This window comes from Thermobia domestica, chromosome 16, assembly GCF_964235325.1.
Source record: "Thermobia domestica chromosome 16, izTheDome1.hap1.1, whole genome shotgun sequence".
Taxonomy (NCBI): Eukaryota; Metazoa; Arthropoda; class Insecta; order Zygentoma; family Lepismatidae; genus Thermobia; species Thermobia domestica.
In genome coordinates this window covers 143,828,593-143,851,462 of record NC_137469.1, presented here as the reverse complement: position 1 = coordinate 143,851,462, position 22,870 = coordinate 143,828,593, and the positions used below count along the sequence as shown (strand labels likewise).

Sequence of the window (22,870 nt, the reverse complement as noted above, 5' to 3'; positions counted from 1 at the left end):
AGACGTTGCGTTTGGCAAGCATTTTTCGCTTGAAATTAAAAAATGAAACTATAGGCATAGTTTGTTCTGAAGAGAATTATATGTTTTTAGATGACGGAAGTAAAATTTTGTCTGATAATAATTCCTTCTTAAATCTTGTGTCATTAATTGATGATGATCTCATAAAATCTAAAAATGAAGATCTTCCTGTTCTAACATACATAGCAGGGTACTGTTCTAGGCAAGTTACAAGAAGGTTACGTTGTGATGAATGTTGTGATGTAGTGTTAGTAGACAAACGTATGCAAGAAGGAGAAATGGGGAGTTCACTTATTGCAAGTTTAGATCGTGGGGATCTATCATATCCAAGTGAAATTGTTTCTTAATATTGTGCTTGTTGTGTATTGGAAACTCATTGAAGATAATAACGAAGCTTTCTTGAAAGGTAATGATCAAAGAGATGTAGTTATGTGTCTTGCTGAAAGGTATGTTGATCAGAAGTTCGATGATATTTTTTCCCATGTAGTAAGAGACATGATTTGAAAGAATTGAGTAAAACTATTTGTTGGGCTACCACTAATGTGATATTAAATAATTATTGTAAAAGCCGAAACAACAGCATACCACAATATGGAAATAAACGAAAATTAAGTACTCTTATGAAGAGTTAAATAGTGTAGAAAACGCATGTAGTAGCAGTTACATTTGTTATATCTATGTAAACATGTCAAAGTATTCATAGTAAGTGGTGTTAGGTGTATCTGTAGTTGTTTCATAGGAATAAAATTAGCTTAAAAATGCTATTTAAACTTGAAACAACAGTTTTAGAACTACAATTAAATCTAAGTATGTCCTACTTGAATTTCTCATGAAATAATTACCTTGCTTTCAACCTGGTTGCGAATTTAAGCTTGCAAAATAAAAGTTTGCATTCTTTTGCAAGTCATGTTTTTTTTTTTTTTTTTTTTGTTATTATGACAATACTAGTTTATTTTTATTCTACAAGTAGTCATTTCTACGCGAATTTGCGAAAATACGAACAAAATGGTCATTATAATGTGGCTAGGACTTGTGTTTTCCTTAAGACTTCTGTGACCTTGTGATGATGACGTCATTTTGGAGCTGTAAGGCCTTGTATCCAGGTGGCGTCGGTTCCAAGCCCCGCAGTGCTCGTTTTGTTCCATCTTGACCATCATGATATACATTTTGTAGCCAACTTAAAACAGCTGACTAGGGTAGCCCGTATAACATCTGGCTAGAGTGGTGCGCGGAAATAGTTACTTCCGGGAGTATTACTCTCCCAAGAGAAAGTATTACGGTTCTACCAAAGAGAAAATTTATAGATAAAATAGATGTTAAACATTTTTCGTGTAGGAATAAGAGTGGGCATATAAGTTATTAGTGTCTGTGCGCAGCATATTGAAGTGAATTTTGCGTGACAGTGATATTATTGTATGTGTAAGTGTGGTCTTCAACTATCCTCATTATTGCCCATACACTCCGTCACTGACGCGCCTGCTTCCTACGGCTGCACTAGTCTTGTTTCATCTCGGTACCCCTTGCTGCGTTCCTGCTCTGACTCGTTAAGATAGCATCGTGCTTTCTAGTGGCCACCTAGCACAAGTTAGTTCGTGTTTTATGCCATACGTCCACACTGTATTTATGCTAAAGCCTCCTGAAGTCAATCTGTAAGTAGTAATGGAGCTCCTCATTTAGTGCATGCTTTGCTGAAAGGAATACCAATCTCTAACCTAACCTAAAATATAAGAAATGTTTCAACATTTGGTAGAACCATCTGCTCAAGTAATGCCGTGAGATATTTTCGCTAAGCACAAATCTTTTAGGGAATTAAAAGAGGAAATTGGTGAAAGAACTATATTTTCTCAAAAATTATTTCGAGTAGTTTGCAAGAGTAAGCGTGCACGGTTATAAAGACTGACTATATAGTTTAACGGCAGTTTTTGCGTAAAATTTATACTTGCTACCATTACCAAGGTATTTTACAGCTAGAGTAAACAAGATAACTATTTCTGTAATAACATGTACTTTAACAAATGTGCGAAAATAGATTTCTATGATGTTCCATGTAAACAACCCATTTCTTCCATGTAGAATTTTTAAAACTCTCATTCTTAATAGATTCATTTTAACAAATATCTTATGTATTTTAAAAGAATTGGGTAAATTCCTCAGCTCAATGTACTTCATGATAAGCTTTTCATTTTCCATTTTTTAGCATTTCTTCTGTATTTTCACTCTATATATGCGGCAATGAGGTTTAGTAATTTCTGTGTCACTAATTTCTATATAAATACTTTCTCACTAGTATCTTTGTTTCAATAAATTTTCATAAGGTTATGGCATTAAGTTCATCTTTCTCCAGATTTTCTAAGTATCACTACCGGTACTTAAAACATTTCTTTCGTTTTTCTTGTTTAATTGTGATATTATTTTTACTATATTGAAAATCTTTACAAATGTATATATTTTTATTAATATAAAAATCTAAAGTTGGATAATTATCTTTAAAAGACAACCACCCTACCCTTTCTTTGATGACCAATCCCAATGTAGGAGAAAACGCGCACAAATTGGTCTGATTGGTTATTTGTAGTCACATCAACCAGGTCACTTGAGACAGGCAAATCGATCTGATTGACTATTGGGAGTAACAGAACTCAAGTCACGTGTTAAATATTTATGTGTGGAAGGGGCACACGGCAAAACATTTAGTATTCCTTCACTTGGTCATTGAGGAAGAGACATTGAATTAGAGACACTTGTATTTATTATATTATATTTTGTAATAAAACTTGGTGAAGGGGAAAAGACACCCGGTCTATCATTTGACTCTACCAAACATTACATGGTGTAGGCACATGAGTTTTGTACGGGGCGCTCGCTCTTTTTTTTAACTTTTTATCTAAACACTGACAATGTTAGTATCATAATTCAACTAAATTTGACATAATCCCTCCCTCCCTCTCTCCATCTCTCCTTACTTTTCCTATTTGCGATTTATGCCAGAAACTAGGTCAGGTAAACGGACGTACAGATCAAAAAAGAATAATACAAATATGACAGAGAGTGCTTCGAATTTATCCTTTAATATGCCACATTTAACGAAGTATGCGGCACAAATGCATGAGGAAACGAACATTTTTATGCTATTCGACCATATGGCAGCAATGCAGGCATGGTCAGCGGCTAAGGAAAAGAAATTCTACCAATATATTTACAAGACACGGCACTAGATCTCGTATTACAGCTTAAAAATCAAAATCAATTTGATACAATGACTTATGACAATCTAAAATCTAAGTAGCTTTATGTAGGCCAAAAGTCCCATCGTATAAAGCAGAACAGGAATTGTTTTAGGTACAGCAGGGAATGGATGAGCCAATAGACTCGTACTTTTTACGTAAACTTTTAGCAATAAAGCTGTTATTACCGCAAGCGACTGAAGAACAAAAGATCCACCATTTATCTTTGGGTTTGCAGAGGGATTTCCTTAATAAGATAACATTAGAAAGGTTTGCAACGGTAGAAGCGCTACAAAATAAATTAAACACACTGGAAGAAGCTAATGACCTTTTAAGGAAAAGAGAACACGCAGAGCTCTCACAAAAATTACATATGTTATACGGCAGAATAATATACCTAACCTGCATAATATATCCTATGGCCTATCCACCGAACCAAAGTCAATATATCCTGGACAACAGTTATACCATCATACCTATCCTGTGCAGATGCAACCTGTTACACAACCAATGAACACCTGTGTGCCTGGATGTCAACAACAAAATAATCCCTTCATGACAATTCCTCAACCCAACCCTTAAGAAATTCAAACCTCAAGCCAGGAACCTAAGACCGTTCCCCAAAAAGAGCAAAATCCTCCACAAAGTGACCTCTCTACCTTGGCCAATAAAATGGCAGAATTATCGCTGGTGATAGCCCAGACGAATTAGAAAAACCATACGAGGAATAGGAACGAGGGAAACGGAAGGAGAAACAATAATAATGGGAAGAAAAAAACAGGGACAAGCCCGGAATAATCAACAAGCTGCTCCAACGGAAGATCAAATTTTGGTGTGCGCAATATGCCGGATGCGGGGGCACGGGGCATCTAATTCCTACAAGCTTCAAAAAACGCATAAGGCAGCCCCTTGACGAGGGGTCCGACAGTTACCATCACACGGAACGAGGAGACCTAAAAGAAACTGGCAAAAACTATGAAATTCCTGTAATCGGACAATCAGGACAATTGGCAGAAAGAAGGGAAAATATTGCATTAGAGGACGAAAGTAACAGGTCGCATCTAACAATTAAAACTAAATTAGGCCTTCAGAATGCGATAATTGACACAGGGAGTACTGTTTCCCTATGGCCAGCCCAAATCGTTCCCCACTGGGACAAATATAATTCCATTTCAGACAATAATAAAAGGAACTTCAGGCGATAACATTCATAGGAACAAAATAGCATTAATAAAATTTAAAATAGGTCAGACAACATTCACTCATTACTTTAGAGTAATTGACAAGACAATGCCAATAATAATAGGAATCGATTTTCTCCAACGTTCGCATTGCACCATTGATTTAAACAAGAATACAATCTCGTTTTTTAAACGACCGAGGAAACCGCAGTTACCAGTTCAAAGTACAGAGAATACATTGTCAGCTTTAACGACTCAGATAATATCACAGACGGACCACAATTGTTTATACGTGACTAAGCAAATAACTTTGCCTCCAAAATCGCATACATATGTACAAGTAGCAGGAAAGAAAAAATAGCTGACAGATGTGAAGTATCCGTCTATTGGAAATGAAGTAACTGTGTATTGGATATAAAGAAACATGAACTTTTGGAAACTTATTGAAGAAAACTTTGACTAGAAGTGTACATTCTCAGACACCTGTTGTAAATGCATATTTGTTAAATAAACTCGACTAGCTTCCTTCTTTCCTTTCCGCATACCTTCGAGCACAGCCTGATACTTCCCGATTAAGTCATCATTCTTGAGTTGGACAAAACTAGGAGGAAGAGAACAACAAGGGGTATTCGACACGCGATCAAGAGAGGTGCAGGATCATCGGAGAGAAGCGGATCCCACCATTGGAGGACCACCGACTCCAAGTTCAAAGAATACCATTCTGCTGGTTCATCGCCACAGATACATTTGTTAGTTACGATTAGTAGAATGGGAATGTAAAAGGACATTATCATAAGACGCATCATCGACGCCCCTTGCAGTTCAACAGGATTAAGATCCAGATGTTGACTGTCACCAGCTAATCCAGACTTCTCCAGATATTCATCCCAGATGACCAGGACGACGCCAGCTTCATTGGATACATCAGGCTAGTGCTCATTCCTATTCTTTAATTACAACCTTTCTCTTTCTCTCACCTTTTCCCCAACTAGTCATTTTCTAAATTAAAAACATTTGAATTTTATTTAAATTCAACCACAATTTCACAGTTAAGTACCGTGTTGTGCATCAGTTCCATCCCCATTTGGTTGCATCTATTTGTTTCTTATTCTGAGCTATAACTGATGACACGGCACCGGCACATGGTGGAGATATCCTATATGTATCATTGCTTCCTGGGTTACTCGAAAAATATAGGTTAAATGCCCTCGATCAAAAGATAGAAACAAGCAAAATGATCATGTTAATTTCAAATCCAAATGGAAAAGCGTAACTATAAAGAAGAACACGCCAGTGGCGGCTCTTGAGGAAGGGCAGGAAATCTCTTTTAACGACCTAGAAGAACCAGATTTTTTTGAAAAAGCATATCAATTTAAGACAAAAGAAGAAACGGAAGAACGTTTAAAGTACACAAAACACTTTTCAATAAAGAGCTCTTTGACATCAACCCCGACTTGGACACAAAACAAAAGCAAGCAGTTTATGACTTGTTATTTAAATATAGAGACGTTTTTACATATGGCCCTGATGATATCGGAAATTTTAGGGGATACGTTCATAAAATCAGAATTTCTAAGTCTGCCGTGTTCCACGACCGCTCCCCACCTATTCCATTAAATATTAGGAGTCAAGTAGATAAGCAGATTCAAGACCTTATCAAGGCAAACATAATCAGGCCTACTGACAATAATGAATTATCTTCTCCACTTCTTGTGCTCAAGAAGCATAATACGAAGGAATTTCGAATAGTTCTCAATCTGCTGAAATGTAACAGTTATACCAAGTATTTGTCCGTGCCATTTCAAGCAACAGATGACGTTCTAAACTCTATAAAGGTGAAAACTTTCATAACGACTACCGATCTTTCGAATTCGTACTTCCAAATCTTATTGCATCCTAAGAGCCCTAAATATATGACTTTCGAGCTCAATCATAATAGAAAATCATACGAATTTTTGAGATGCACAATGGGGGCCAAAACATGTTCCCAAAGTCTTAGTGTCGCCACGAGAATGATTTTGGAGGGACTACCAGATAGAATTACAAATTTTGCCGACGATCTTATAACTAGTTCGTATAATTTTCCACAGCACTTGCAAGATTTAGAATTATTATTCCAGAAGCTTAGGAAACACGATTTTCGAGCATCACCCAAGACGACCACATTGGCTATCAGGAATTTAACGTATTAGGACACCTTAGTGGGGAATCCATTAAAATATCTCCAAAAATAGCTAAAAAGATACGAAATTTTAAGAGACCGACTACAAAGCGGAATCTCAAAAGCTTTATCGACCTATGCTCATATCTTAGGGCCCACATTAAAGACTTTACGTTAAAAATTGAGCCTTTCCAACAGTTAGTAACATCCAAATCTAAATTTAAATGGACGAAAAATCACGATGTTCTCTTTGAACAATTAAAAGAAGACATACTAAACGCTCCATCACTTGCTCACTTTGACGATTCGCTAGAAATCCGCGTCTATAGCGATTGCAGTCAAACTCAGGCAGGAGGACTACTCGCCTGTATGACCCAAAAACTGACACTGAGAAGGTGGCTCCCGGTGACTTATTGTTCCCGGAGGCTAACGAAAAGTGAAGAGAAAGCTAGCATATGGCAAAAATAATTGTACGCTTTCATATACACATTGTGCTAATTTCGCTACTTTCTACTAAATAGAAAATTTAACCTGTACGTAGACCCAAAGTGTATTGCGACGATGAACACCCAGCCTGACAAAGTCGGGAAGTACACAATATATAAGCTATTTCTAGCTGATTATGATTTTGATATACAATATTTGCCTGGATCGAAACACGCAGCAGATATAATCAGTAGCCTAGAACAGGGCCAAGATATTAAGGAAGAAGGTGAAAAAGAAGAAAATTACGAAGAAAAAGGGGAGGACTATTATGCTTTTAAATCAAATACCCTTCAAGTTAATATTATAGAAGCAGGATATAACGAGCCTTTACCGAATATCGCAAGAGAGCAGCGGAAGGATGAAAATTACAAAGACATCATATCCGTTTTAGAGGGAAGGGAGCCGGAAAAGATCTCCACAGTCAGATCAGCAAGATTTTTTGTCTTAAAAACGGCATCTTATATCGAAAACAAAACCACCCTGATTATGGATTACTACATCTTTTATGCATACCGAAGTCCTTAGCTAATTTGTGGCTTACAACCTTCCACTGCCAGGCGACCAATCCACATTTTGGATCCTTAAAATCATACAAGACCGCTATCAAGAAATTTTGTATGCCATACCTAAAAAACTATCTTGCTCATAAGATACGCACGTGTACAGATTGCCAACAACTGAAGAAACTAGCACGAAAGAAACAAGCCGAACTATTACATCACCCGGTGGGAGAGATAGCAACAACATGGATATATGACGAGCTAGGGCCCCTCCCAAGCAGAGAAGGGAAGAAATAAATACATACTAATAACCAAGGAACTAGCCACACGATATGTCATTGCAAAGACAGTGGACGACATAAACGAGGAAACATAGAGACATTTTTGGAACATGATATTATCCTCAAATTTGGAGCTTTTACAACATTATATTGGGACCGGCACCCAGTACATGGAGCAACTCGTTTACAAAATTTGGCGCAGAAGTACGATTTCGTCTATAAGTACTCACCCGCATATAATCATGCTTCCATAGGCTTAGTAGAGCAAAGTAATAAAATCATACAGAATTGTCTAAATTTTTTGTGCAAGATTACCACACGGATTGGGAAAGATGGTTACCTCACGTTATTTTTGGCATCAATGCGTACGTACAAGGAGGGACCAAATATTCAGCAAGTTTCTTATTGTTTGGTTATGAACCCAGGACCCCGCTAGAATGTACGCTCGAATCAAGACAACAAATAAAATTGACAGAGATAAACTAGCGGCCATCAGGAAGAAAGTACGAAACAACCTGGAATAAGCGTATAACAGACAAAAGCAGTTTTACGATAAGCGCCATAAACAAACAACTTATAATCCAGGGGACCTTGTTTTGATTTATTATGCCACAAGAAAAGTAGGTTTACCCGAACATTTCACATTTCACTACGACGGCCCGGCACGCATCCTGGAGAAGATTAATTCAAATTTATATCGAGTAGAATTACCGTCTAAATTCAAGGACAGAATTCAAGAAATTGCGATCGACCGCTTAAAACCGTTTTACGAGGACCAAACAGAGGGAAGCCAAAATTAAAAAGAAAGAGGTACAGATCCAAGAAGAATTTAACAAAATTCCTACTACTTACCGGGGAAAGGAGAGGAACTAACACCAGAAAAAACGAAAAAAAGATACATTGACATAAATTCGCACTTCTTTATTTCAACTATAAACTATATCTCATTTTATTATTTAACTTCGTTACAATTTGTGTTTCCGTTCTCACAAACTGCAGGATCAACATTTTTCTTTCTTTTTTAGTTTCAAAAGTCATTAATCCTTGAAAGGTCGAAATACAATGCTTTCTTGTCTCCAACATCAGTTCTTCGATACGAATGTACATGAATGCTTATTGCGTCATTTTTCTCTTTATACAGGATGTTCATAAAATCAGGCTCTTGAAACATTATACAGAGTGACAAGAAATTCATATTCTCTTTTGTTTCTTGTTTTAAGAAAGGAAGCTCTTAAATTCCAAAACTGATTCTTCTCTTTTCTTTCATTCTAGTAATAATTAAATTGTGCCTCGCCTTTCATAAGGCCCGCTAGAAAACAAAACTTAACCAATTGGCTAAACATATCTACACCATTAGGAAGACTCAATTCACTGGCCCCTACTAATGCTACGAAAGAGATTTCACCGATGGAGACTACCCATACCGGATGTGACCGATCCTTAATAAACTGATATATTTATTCAACACATTGATGACACTTCTACCCACTTTGAGGGAAATGATAAACTGTTTTTGATCCTGCTTGTTTGGGACAGAACTGCAGTGTTATTACCATTATGCGTATATTTCACAACAAGTTTTTCATAGTGATATTGGTGTATTCTAGTGTTTATAGTGTTTTCTTGTGTCTAAACAGTATCAACTGTGTCAGTGTTGGTGCAGTTACCTTTTACTAATTACAAGTGTGTGTGTTCTCAAAATAATCTTCCAGACTTTTTTTTCAGTGTGGGGGTTCAAGGATCCCCATATCACAACAGACGCACGTGTCAACCCAACACGTGCTACTATTTATAAACATTCTATCACACAGCAAGCCAACACGAAAGACACCGAGGAACGCCGAAAGCAGACGGACCCCACAAAAGGACCCAAGGAGGACAAATAAAAGGAGGACCACCGACGGACCCAGCATCAGTCGACCAACTGATCGCCTAATTTTTACCTTCCTATCTTGCTGTGGACTAGGAGCACCTCTTCCTTACCCTATGTCGCACTGGGCTAGGGATCCATCTTGAACTTATAATCCAAGTCTAACCTACAACCTTCCAAAGTGTTCTGGAAACTGCCATGAGTGGAAGGGGCACCCGGCAAAACATTTAGTATTCCTTCACTTGGTCATTGAGGAAGAGACATTGAATTAGAGACACTTGTATTTATTACATTATATTTTGTAATAAAACTTGGTGAAGGGGAAAAGACACCCGGTGTATCATTTGACTTTACCAAACATTACAATATGCATCCCCATGCTCTAAGATGGGTGTTATCTTCTTTGGAGTCACATGACCCAGTAAATTGTCTAATTCTGCATCCCTCGTCTTTAGGGGCTGGACGTTCTACTCTCTTTTATGAGCATTTATGAACAATACTGATGCAAAAGTACACCAATATACGCAAATCGCTCTGATTGGATGATGGAGACATATGACTCACGTCATGTGAACACAAACCTATACCAATCGCTCCGATTGGTATATTGTTGTCAGGGTTCAATCCACGTTTTAACTATAGAATATTACGACACGTGTTTCTTTTCCGGCTTCGTTCAAACTAAGTTAACATTGCTCAGAGGATTCTACAGACCACGAACCAGATTAGAGTCTGAAGGTGCCAGTTGCGGACTATACCATACTGAAAACTTGCCAGACAAGTCCCAGCGAATAAGACAGACAAGTTTTATTAAAGAAATATGTGATTTTGCGTTGTCAGCGTGGTATACTATACGCTTTGTTTTGACCAGTCCCAGGGTGTGAAATCCCGGGGGAACGGGAGGGATTTTCCCTCACCAAAAATTTTATACTTGCATTTCCCCCCGACTAAAATCTTTACGAGAGAAACCTTAATACGAAAATACTATAAGTAGGTTTATAATGAAAATTTTCAAACAAACAATAATTTTAAATGCATGCCTGTTTTAAAAAAGCAGTTTAGTTTTAAAAGGATCAGGTGTTTAACTTTTTCGGTTGTTTGGTTGTGACACGATGAACACCTTTATTCTCTAGCATACCAGTTACGTGCAAAATTGGTAACATTTCTCAAACAAACATATCGTTTTTCAATTTCAGTTGAAGAATCTACAGACAGGTTTCCGGATAAACACTTGCTGTTGTATGTAACATATGTGGACGAAAAAATAGCCCATGACTGTAGAAAATCCCGATGCAAAATCCCTTGAAGAGAAAATTATTTAAGCGTTTTCCGAAGATGACATAGATATTTTAAATCTTAAAGAAAAGCTTGTTGGATTTGGTTCGGACGGGGCTGCAGTGTTTACTGGGAAAAATGAAGGTGTTGTTGTTCGAATTAGAAGAAATCTCAGCCCATACGTAATTAGCGTACAACTGTGAGCAAAATAAGTGAAGCGCCTCTTTATTCTAAAGTTTTTTGAAAATATCTCGGTTTTCTTTATATGTTTGAAATTTCGGAAGATTTTCCCGGCAGGAAAGTTAATAACCAGAGCCGTAGCTAGAGATATCGGCGCCCGGGGCGAAGTAGAATTCTGCGCCCCTTCACACTCACCTTACAAAACTTTTTTATTACATGTAAGAGAAGCAGCTTTTGTTGCTATGCTAAATTTTTATGAAGCTTCTTGGGCAGACCATTGCAACAGCTAAAAGTGATCATTATGTATCCTTTTACAAATAAGAGCTGCTTTCAAGATGCTTATTTGGTACTTTTTGTATATAAATCCACTTACAGAACAGTTATGGAAAGAGCATGGAGCCAATTCTCCTACGCCAAGGAAACCGTGTTAGACATTTAGTTGGTGGACGCAGGTGTGGCGTTGGAAATATCCGGTTTCCCTGAGCATAGCAGTAATGTCAGAAATCGAGCCTAGGCCCTGAGGCCTCAGAAATGGCCAGGTTTTGGGCTCGGGTGTCTTCTATTCGACTATTAAACATGGAGTTCCTGGACGTGGGTGGTGGCGTTGAAAGGTCTTGGTCACTTGAACATAGTGGTGATATCAGAAATCTAACCCGGACCCCGAATCTATAAAGATAGGATCCTGAAATTTTGGGCTCACGTTCATTCTATTCGACTAAAAACCGTGGGATTCTTGGACATGGGTTGTGTCGATAAAAAGGTCTGGATTTCATTAGCACATTGGTGATGTCAGAAATGGAACCCGAACCCCGAGAAATGAGGTTCCGAAATTTTGGATTCCGGTCCATTCTATTTACCTATTAACATGGAGTTGTCGGACGAGAGTAGTAGCATTGGAAAGGTTTTTGTCCCTTGAACACAGTTGTGGCGTCAGAAATCGGACCTGGCCTCGAAGCCTCAGAAATGGTATCTAGAATTTTTGAGCCCAGTTCCCTTCTATTCCTCATTTAAATATTGAGTTGTTGGACACGGATGGTGGCATTGGAAAGGTCCTAGACGTCTAAGTATAGTGTAAGATCAGAAATCGGGCCCTGGTTTCAAAGCTTCAGAAGTGGGGTTCCGAAATTTTGGAGTCGGGTCCTTTCTATTTGCCTATTAAACGTGGGTTTGTTGGACGAGAATGGTAAAGTAGGAAAGGTCTGGGTCTTCTGAGCACTGCGGTGATGTCAGAAACCGGGGATCGGGCCCTGAATCCTTAGAAATGGGCTCCCAAAGTCTTTGGCTCGGGTTCCTTTTATTTGCCTATTAAACATGGAGTTGTAGGATGAAAGTGGTGGCGTTGGAAGTCCTTGTTCCTTGAACACAACGTTGATGAGAAATTGGTTCCGGGCCCCCATTTTTTAATTTGTGTCGTAAACCTTTTGTCTAATTTGATCTCAATACCTGATTGTGCAAGATAAAACCATATTAATATCTGAATTATTGGTTTTATCTCTCGCAATCAAGTATTCAGATTGAGCCATTACAAAGGTTTACAACAAAACCGAAACTTCGAGATCCGGACCTGATTTTTGGCATCACATCACTGCTCAAGGGACCAAGACCCTTCCGACGGCACCACCTGCGTCCAAAAACACATTGTTTAATAGCCGAATGTAAGAGAGCCGAAAACAATATTTCGGGACCTTATTTCCGGGACCATGAATCCAGGGCTCGATTTCTCTCATTACCTTTGACAGACAACCGGAACTTTTTCAACGCTATCACCTTTGTACAACAATTCATGTTTAATAGGCGTATAGAAAGGGCTTATGCTCAAAACATCGGTACCCCATTTCTGGGACCTCTTGGTGGGGGCCGGTACCTGACCACCATTGTGCTGAGGGGAACCGGATCTTTCCAACGTCACCATCTGCATGCAACAACTCCATGCTTAAATGAGAAATAGAGTGCACTAGAGCCCAAAATTTCGGAACCTCATTTCTGGGGCTTCGAGGCCAGGGCTCAATTTTTGATATTACCGCTTTCGTTGATCGACCCCGATCTTTCAAACGCCAACATCCTAGCACAACACAATGTTAAATAGACAAATAAAAGAGACTCGAACTCAAACTTTTGGGACCTCATTTCTGGGGCCTCTGGAGAAATGATTCCAATAAAAACATTCAAATTGGAAGCAATTCGTATGCCAATTGATTTTTTTTAAATCACTCGTAGTGATCAATCTTTGGAAAAGACAAAATCGTTAGTTAAGTTCTCACCTCTTAAGCTCCTATTTTACAAATTCTTCAAGTTCGAAAGTATTATTATTCTTGTTACCTTTCATTTTTAATATTTCCGCAAAAACAGCAGCTTCCATGTTCTCTTCACTCCTCTACTTTTCATACCTTTATTCTCACGATCGTGATTCACCCGATTGGGTAGAAAGGCGTGACTAATTAAGCGAATTCATCACCATCAAAGCACATTTCAGACTTTGACCGTTCGATTTTGAAAACACTCCTGTGTAATCTATAAGACATTACTCGGCACCTTGATATCACATCGTCATTAATAAATCATATATAATAACTTTCTTTAATAAGTGAAAAACTTGTGACTGTTATTGAAACGTTTGAGTTGCAAGCGGAGCGAGCAAGAAAATCTTTAATAAATCCATTCCTTTGCTAACCGAGAGTATTGATTTAATAGGGCGCCAGAACTTTTACGGGGCGCCACATCGTTTATTAATTCTCAACACTTTTCCTTTCTTCCTGCTCGCTCGGCGCTCCTTTGCTATCAGCGCCTGGGACAAGTGCCCCGCTGGCCCCCTCTAGCTACGGCTCTGTTAATAACAAAACCGATTTAATATTTGTGTTAGATATTAGCTTAAAATAAATAAATTAGAAGCAAAAAAAACATTAAATCGAACGAAATTACAAAAATCATCAACTCTGCTAAAGTGGGAAATTTTCCAGAATGCGAGGGAATTCTCCTGTTCAACACGAAGCAGCAACATCTATCCCAGACAGCACAATGCACGTACAGTATCCGTTAGTACATGTACAATTGCACGGATGCAACATGTGCATCATCTGTATAAATGCACGCCTGTACATGTGATAGACATATACGTCATAGGTCCTATTCAACATCTTCACGTGCACAGAACATGTGCAATGCACACGTACACGTCCTGCACAAGTGATTTACACCTTCCGCGCAGGTGATTTACAAGTAGCACGTATTCAATTTACATGTAGTTCACACATGATTTACAAGTAGTACGTATTAGATTTACATGTAGTTCACAGATGATTTACATGTAGGACAGCGGTGATTTACACGTAGCACACAGGTGATTTACATGTAGCACACAGGTGATATACACGCAGTAACCAGGCGATTTACATGTAGGACAGAGGTGATTTACACGTAGCACATAGGTGATTTACACGCAGTACCCAGATGATTTACACGTAACACACACGTGATTTACATGTAGGACATAGATGATTTACACGCAGTACTCAGATGACTTACATGTAGTGCATAGGTGATTTCCCCCTACTGCAGAGGTGTTGTAAAAGCATATTCGAATTGCAACGTAAAAAAAGAGTTTACATATTTGGTATCATACGCAGTAACACCATCTATAACAGCTACGTCCGTCGTCCCGTTAAAGGGTTTTGCCCTTTCTTCGGGTAAATGCTTTATAGAAAAGGTAGTTTGCAGTTTAATGTGGCTGGTCTAAGAGGTGCACAAGTACATAAGATTTATTTGTTTATTGAATACATATACACACAGAGAACAGCAAATATTTTTTTGGTCCGTCATCCCGGTTAAAGGGTTGTGCCCGTTCTTCGGGTAAGTGCATTAATTTGACTGATTGAATTGAAGGAAATGTAGGTGGTCTAAGAGGTTTCTTATTTATCATTTATTTATTCATCATATTAATATTAATCATAAACACAAATACATATAAAAAGAAACACATAATGAACAATAATATTTTAGGTGCTATAAGTGAATATGGTAACATTGCCAGGTATTACATGAACTAAAATCATGGTGGAATTTGTGAACTCAAAAAATAAAGATGCAAATGTAATTAATGGAATGGATGAAATGAACTGCTCTGGACGTCACATCACTGGGTTATGTTAGTTCAGACGAATGAAGTTATCTTCTCTTCCTGCGGCGATTCAGGAACTGATGAGAACGGAGGAGTCCCTTGTTAATAGGTACTTACTGTGCGTATGATGGATAGATATGAGATGAAAGATCATGCGGGTGATATACTGCAAAGATTTCGGGGTCCAGCATATCGTTATCGAATTGTAAATGATATAGTGTCATAAAGTGCTGAAGGGGAGTATCAACGTAATGAGACGGTGCATCATTATCACGGTCGTAGCGGAGAATTTCAAGCATCAGGGGATGGTGCCGAATAATTCGTTTGCAGATAAAACGTATACGAAGTTGTTCAAGATGATTTAGTAATGGCGGAAAGTCGATCATCTCATAAAGTAATCTCGTTGGATGCAGCAGACTTATACGATATGCTAGGCGTAGAGCATGACGCTCGAGGATAGCAACTTTTTGGTAGAATTTTAACGGTGCAGATATCCAAGCTGTGTGTCCGTATGTTAACGTACTCCGCATGAATGTTTTATATGTATTGATTACGGTATGTGCTCGTAATCCCCAAGTTAGCCGTTTCAGAAGATTGAGTCAGTTTGTGCTTGGCCTATGAGTTTGGTAAGATGTGGAGTCCAGGTAAGATGAGTATCAAAAATGACACCGAGATACGTAATAGTAGTTGACACGGGAACAGGCGTAAGATCAACCTGAAGACGAAGTAGATTCGGATTTCGATGGACTCGAGAGCGGCGTTTACGTGGCAAGAAAACTATGGCTTGTGTTTTGGAAGGGTTAATGTTCAACCTCCATATATGACACCAACGCACGAATGCATCAATAGCTGCTTGCATGGGTTTATTAAGAGATCGTACTGTGCGGGCAGTTGTGAAAAATGCAGTGTCGTCCGCAAACTGGAAGATTGTGGTGGTATTAGGAACGACTAGATCTGCGACGTACAACAAGTATAATAAAGGAGACAGAGGTGAGCCTTGCGGTACTCCAGAGTGTAAGAAGATTGGATGAGATAGCGTTCCATTGATCGAGATATAAGCTAGTCGCCCTATTAAGGAGTGTATGGATCGGAGGTACGAGGTTGGTAGAAGGTAATTACGAAGTTTGTATAGTAAACCAGGGTGCCAAACCCTGTCAAAAGCTTTTTCTAGATCAAACGTTACAAGGCAAGAAGGAAAGGCTGTATTAAACATATTATAAATGGCTGTGGTGAGACGGAATAATTGATCTAGAGTGCTAAAATGTGGTCTAAATCCAGCTTGATGAATTGGAAGAAGGTTATGTGAGTTGAGATGGTCGTGCATGCGACGTACAAGGATTCGTTCTAAGATTTTGCAGAGACAACTTGTGAGGTGAATAGGACGGTACGATGTGACGTCTGATGTAGGTTTCTTTGGTTTAGGGAAAAGAAGAACTTTGGAGGCATTCCAGTCGAGCGGAAAAAATCCAGTTCGTAGAATAAAGTTATAGATGCTGCTAAGACAAAGGAGAAAAGAATGAGACGCCTGTCTGACGAGAACGTATGTAACAGTTTCAAAGCCTGGTGCTGTATTCCGATTGCCCATAAGTGCATTACTGATAGTTTCGGGGTGAATAGCCATGGTTAGAGGATTATTTGATTCTAAAGTATGATCAGCACATGGTCGAAAGGAAGGAGAAGCTGCATCAGTATGTCGGTTGATAGCTGATTGTAAGCAACATAAAATATTTTTTGCAAGCTAGCCAGCGGCTAGCACCCTGTTAGAGGGTTACGCCCTCTTTTAGGGAAGGGAATTTTATGGAGAATGGGTACTGGATGTATGAAGGATGGTCTATGGGAAGGTAAATATCAACTTATCTTTATTTAGTAATCCAAAAATAAACACAGGACTTAAGACTTTTGCAGCCTTAACATTTGGGTTGGTAGACATACAAAATAATACAAAGATAACATATAATATACATAACATATAATGTAGGTAGTATGAGAAGAAAAATGTAAAACACATAGAAACAGGATGATAAATCAAGAAGCGATGGTTAAGAGATAATGCGAGTTATTAGTCAGATGCAGAAGGAAATAATTTAAACACTAGACCAAAATAGTAGCGATTTGTATGACGATGGGGGTGAGAGATGAGATGAGGTGCAAAACACGCCACAACACATAAGAAATGTTAATTAGACAAATGAGAGCATCTTCTTGCCTAGGGGCGGCTCTAGCCTACGATGTGCACAGAGGGAGCCCATATTAGTGAGAGGAGAATCACTGTGCAGTAGATGGAGTTATAAATGGGTGATGAAAATTAGTATGGAAATCATCGACGAGGTTAAGTCTGGGTGATTCGGTGGCAGTGTGTAACAATACAGGGTGAATAATAATGACAGTGGCGTATGCATATATCGAGAAGGCGTGGGATGAACTGCTAAATGGTGCATGGCATCCATAAGAAGAGGATGATGGTCGTGGTAACGTTTAGTAAGATAAGTAAGTCTGAGTTTTTCGATATGGTACTGCAATGTAGGGAATGTGATAAGACTGTAAAGATGTTGGGTAGGGCTGGGTAATTTGATTCTATGTGCAATTCGGAAGGCATGACGTTCAAGTATTAGGAGTTTGTGGTAAAAACTGGTTGGGGCAGATAGAAAGGCTGTGTGGCCGTGTGTGAGAGGTGGGCGGAGAAATGTTTTATAAGCAGGGTTGATATGTTTAAAACAAAATGTTTAAAGCAAGTGTTGTTTTATTCAGTTTGTTTTAAACGTTTTAAACAAATTGTTTTAAACGTGTTTTTTTTCGATGCTGGTTGGACATGTTTAAAACAACTAAAATATCAGATTGAATAAGCTAATTTAATTTTCTAACAAACAACCCATCCTCCGCAGGATTTGTGCATGGAGAAAATTAGAAGCAGAGTTATATTCTTATTATAACAGAAATTACTGAACGAAATTTTGCACATCAGTGTGCGTATAACTAAACCAACAGAAATTCAAGTGAAGTATTTGAACATTTCTTAATTTCCAAGAATAATGGAGGTTAAACACACTATACACTATTCTAAGATCCAAATTCACAAATTCAAAACTTGGGTATTTTTTGATCGCTATCATTTCCATAAGAATGAACAGTTCTCACATCATAAGCGAGAAGAAATGCTCTGACAAATACAATACAACTCATAGAAAAGAGCAGTGACTAGCCTACAACGAGCAAATGATATTTTAACTAAACAGTTTTCAAGATACATCTCTATGTGCAACATGAGTAGCTAATAATGATTAGTGTCTACGGCATAACAACACCATTAACTGTGTAATAGACACCCGCCAGGGATTTTAACAAAATCGTAGACTCTCACGTTCGGGGTTCTGGTGACCCCCCCCCTAATTAGCACAAGGTCATGATTGGAAAGCTTATAGACCACAAATTCCAACGAGGTAACATTCGTGAAATTTCCTCCTTATTCGTAGAAAAAGAACAGACATAAAAAATCATTTTTAAAAATCAAAATATTGACTTTGCGGGGCCCTGGCAACCTTTGCAGTCACCCTACGCTGACAAAATGATGCTAATGTGTAGGCCAAGTACCTCTGACAATAATATAAGAAGTGGTAGCCATTGCTGCCATTGCGTAATGAATTCGTTTTATGTAGAAAGTATTTAAAAAAAATATGCGCAGAAAAACTTTCATTGAATTAGACATTCTCTCCCCTCCCCCACTATAGTACCACGTCCATATGCAAATCATTTTTGCTGCACACATCATGTATACGAACAAGAATTATGCTTCTAGACCACTTCAGTGAAATATATCTTGTTACATGGGACCGTCCCGAAAATTAATGTAAATTAACCAAATTCGACCCCCTCTTCCTCTATAAACAACAAGTACACATACAGGTTACTATTATGTAGGGGACTACTTCATTGCTTCACATACCAATTTTTATGGATGTATCACAAAGGGGGGAGGAATGCCCCCCAAAACCTGATGAAAAAAATTTGATGAAAAATTTTAAAAAAACTTTATTCTCCCTCTCTCGGCCGTACATACATACCCCCTACATACATAAAATGCAACTGACGGAAAGCTTTATCCAACAAAAATATTTTGGTACCAAATCATCTTTCTAGCTTAATTAAGGACTGAGCTATTGATGTTTGTTGTAAAAATAAATGTAATTTACGTCAAAAAACTGAAACTCCAAAAATTGGCTAACTTTGCCCCCTCCCTGTTCCCCCATATAAGCAAGAAGTACAAATACACGATATCACCATGTAGTGGCCTCCTTCATTGCTTCACGTAACAAATTTTATGAATCTATCTCCCAAGAGGGGGAATGGTCCCCAATAAAACTGTTGAAAAAACAAACAAACACGATATTTACCCTCCTCCCACATACATGAAATGCACACCAGCAAAGCTGCATCTTTCAGGAATAAATTGGTACCAAAACCATCTTCCAGCCTTAATTTAAGGTTTAAGACGGAACCATTGAGGTTTAAAGCCCTGACACAGCAGTTGCGTCAATGGGTGTTTAAAGATTAAGAATGCAGACGATCAATAGAACGTAATACAAAGAAACTAAACTACATATTCTGTGAACGGAGATTGGGAAAAACACGATTTCTTTCTCCGGAATTGAACATTTGGGCGGATCGAGATTAGGAAAGTTTCCGAAATTTCATCTAGCGGTTGAATATAGATGGGAAGTAATATCTAAGAGTGTAAAAATGTAATATATATGCCTATTTAGATTATTGTTTTAAACAAAATAATCATTTTAAACATGTTTTTTTTGTTTAAAACAAAGTACTTTGTTTTAAACTTTTAAAACGTTTTAAACAAAAAAAAACATGTTTTAAACATAAAAACGTTCTTTTTGTTTTTTAAATAAAAAACGTTTTTTTTAACCCTGTCTATAAGTAGTGAGAACAGTGGCTGGTTTTAAACCCCAAGTAGTTCCAGTTAAACGTTTTAGTAAATTTAAACGATTGTATGCTTTACAAGTAATTGATGCCAGATGCTGCTTCCAAGTTAGATGTCGATCGAATGTTACACCTAGATATGTTGCTGTCTTACTGGCTTGTATGGGAATCTGGTCAACCTGAATGTTTAGTCTATTTGGGTTGCGGCGAATTCTAGTTGACTTTTTGGGTGGTAGAAATACGACCGCTTGTTTTTTTAAATCGTTAATGTGAAGATGCCACTTCGTGCACCAGAGACAGAAATTGTCTATAGCTGTCTGCAGAAGCGTATTAATTTGTTGCATGGTATTACCCAGTGCAAGAAAGACAGTATCGTCAGCGTATTGAAATATGTGCACTTTGTCCGGAAGTGGAGGCTTATCGATGACAAACAGAAGGTATAGAAGTGGAGATAATGCCGAACCTTGTGGAACACCAGAGAAGAGAAAAATGGGATGAGATAACTTATTGTTGATAGAAACATATGCAAGTCGGCCAGTCAGAAAATTGTAAATGATTCGAATATAAAGGATAGGAATATGAAGGCGAATTAGTTTGTAAATGAGACCCAGATGCCAGACCTTGTCAAATGCTTTTTCTAAATCGAACAAAACGAGACAAGACGGTTTGATAGAATTATAATGATTAGTGATTAAACTAGACAGACGTAGCAGTTGATCATTGATGAAGAAAGCAGGTCGGAATCCGGCTTGATAAATAGGAAGTATGTGGTGTTCGGCGAGATATTGATGAAGGCGTTTGACCAAGATTCGTTCCAGGATTTTACTAAATGTGGATGTGAGCTGTATGGGACGATATGAGGAAACATCGTCCAATGGCTTGTTTGGCTTTGGAAACATCAGGGTTTTCGACATTTTCCAGGTGGTCGGGTAATACCCAGTGCGAAGAATAAAAGTGTAAATTGTAGCTAGAAAAGTTAGTAAGGAGAGAGGACTTTCCTTGATATGGCGATACGTGATGTTGTCAAAGCCAGGTACAGAATTACGTTTCCGGGTAACTACGGTTCTGATATCGTCAACGGTAATAGGAGAAGCTAATGGTGTGTCAAGCGGAAGAGAGTGAATTATGCTGGGTTGTAACTGGTAACCAGCGAGATTGATCTTTTCGACAGGATGAGATGCATGCTCAGGAGGTTGTGGTGTGAATATGCGTTGTAGATTTCAGCAAAAGGGTTTGTTTTTTCTACATCGTCTTGTGCAGGTAAGTTTTGAATTAAAAGAGGATATGGCGTCCTGGTGTATTTGCCACACAGCGCATTGAATCGTTTCCAGTGCTTGGAAGGATGATTAGTGTCTGAGAGTTTGTTACAAGTTTTTACCCAACATCGAAGTTTATAAGCACGTATGTAGTTACGTATTGTGCGCTGTAACTGTTTGTGGTGACACAATGATTCTGGATTTTGGGTGAGAGTATACTCACGATAAAACTGACGTGAACGTGTTATCATTGTGAGGTAATAAGGCGGTAAATTGGGTTGATATGTTCTAGAGGTACTGGTAGGTATGGACAAAGTACTGGCTTTGTGGGTGGAAGATGTAATTGCGTCCATGGCAGCGTACATATCGTCCTCTGTTGAGGGTGCTGTAAGATGAGCGGTGGAAGTGGAAAGATGACTCTTGTATCTGTCCCAGTTTGCTTTATCGAAGCGAAGGCTTGTGGAAAGAGTAGGTTGGGTTTGATATGTGTTTGGGCTGTGAGTGTTGATAGAAAGTTTGATTCGGACATGGTCGCTGCCAAGTGGATCTAGAACTTCTATGAGGCTGCGTGAGGCAAGATTTGCCGACGTGATGACTATGTCTGGCGTTGTATTTGATATGGGGCGAGTTGGTTTGGGAAGATCGTGAATAATCCCAGTGGTATGAGTGGTGATGAAATTTCTGAAGTTCGTTCTGTCTTGCTCTGTCCGCCTGTGCATATTAAAGTCTGCCATAATGATATAATGGTTGAAATTGTCGGAAATGAATTGAACAAATGCGGTAGGTAATGGATGACCAGGCCGTATGTAGATTGTTGCAACAGCGACAGTGAGGTTTCTAAAATAGAGTGATATGATAACGTATTCTGGAAGATGAGGAGTATTGCAGATGTGGCGGCGGTGAGGAATATTCTGAAGGAAACCAATGGCCTTACCACCATGGGCACGTTGAGCTGGTAATTTGAAGTCATCGCGTAACAAGGAATATCCGGGAATGCGACATGTTATAGAGGGTATTAGAAATGTTTCGTTCAGCAGAAAAGCGCTGGCATGTTCTTCCATGAGTAGTGTTTCGAAGAGCACTTTGTTTTGTCGAAGAGAACGGATGTTAAGATATAAGAACACCAGAGCCATGGTTGGAAGTATCAGGTATGGAAGTATGAAAATGGACTGTGTTTCCAGAAACAGCAAATATTTTTTTTGGTCGTCTACCCGGTTAAAGGGTTGCGCCCTTTCTTCGGGGAAGTGTTGTATTACGAATGTTGAGGCTACAGAAATTGTGGTTGGTCTAAGGGGTTTTCCTTTATTCATTCATTATTTTAAGTAATTAACATATATACAATAGAAATAAGTTGAAACAGGTGACACAAAAACCTAATAATAATAACATAAAGGT

General features: G+C 38.5%; 1 protein-coding gene across 1 annotated transcript; it reads right to left on the bottom strand.

Annotated features, from left to right (window-relative positions):
• Positions 1 to 21,342: 21,342 nt before the first annotated feature.
• On the bottom strand, positions 21,343 to 22,608 carry LOC145672645 (uncharacterized). The gene has a single exon (XM_081741807.1). It carries the CDS (start codon positions 22,606 to 22,608, stop codon positions 21,343 to 21,345), a length of 1,266 nt encoding a protein of 421 aa, XP_081597933.1.
• Between the last annotated feature and the right edge of the window lie 262 nt (positions 22,609 to 22,870).

Coding starts and splice junctions, on each gene's coding strand:
- LOC145672645 (XM_081741807.1), bottom strand. CDS start 22,608: ATGGCTCTGGTGTTCTTATATCTTAACATCCGTTCTCTTCGACAAAAC.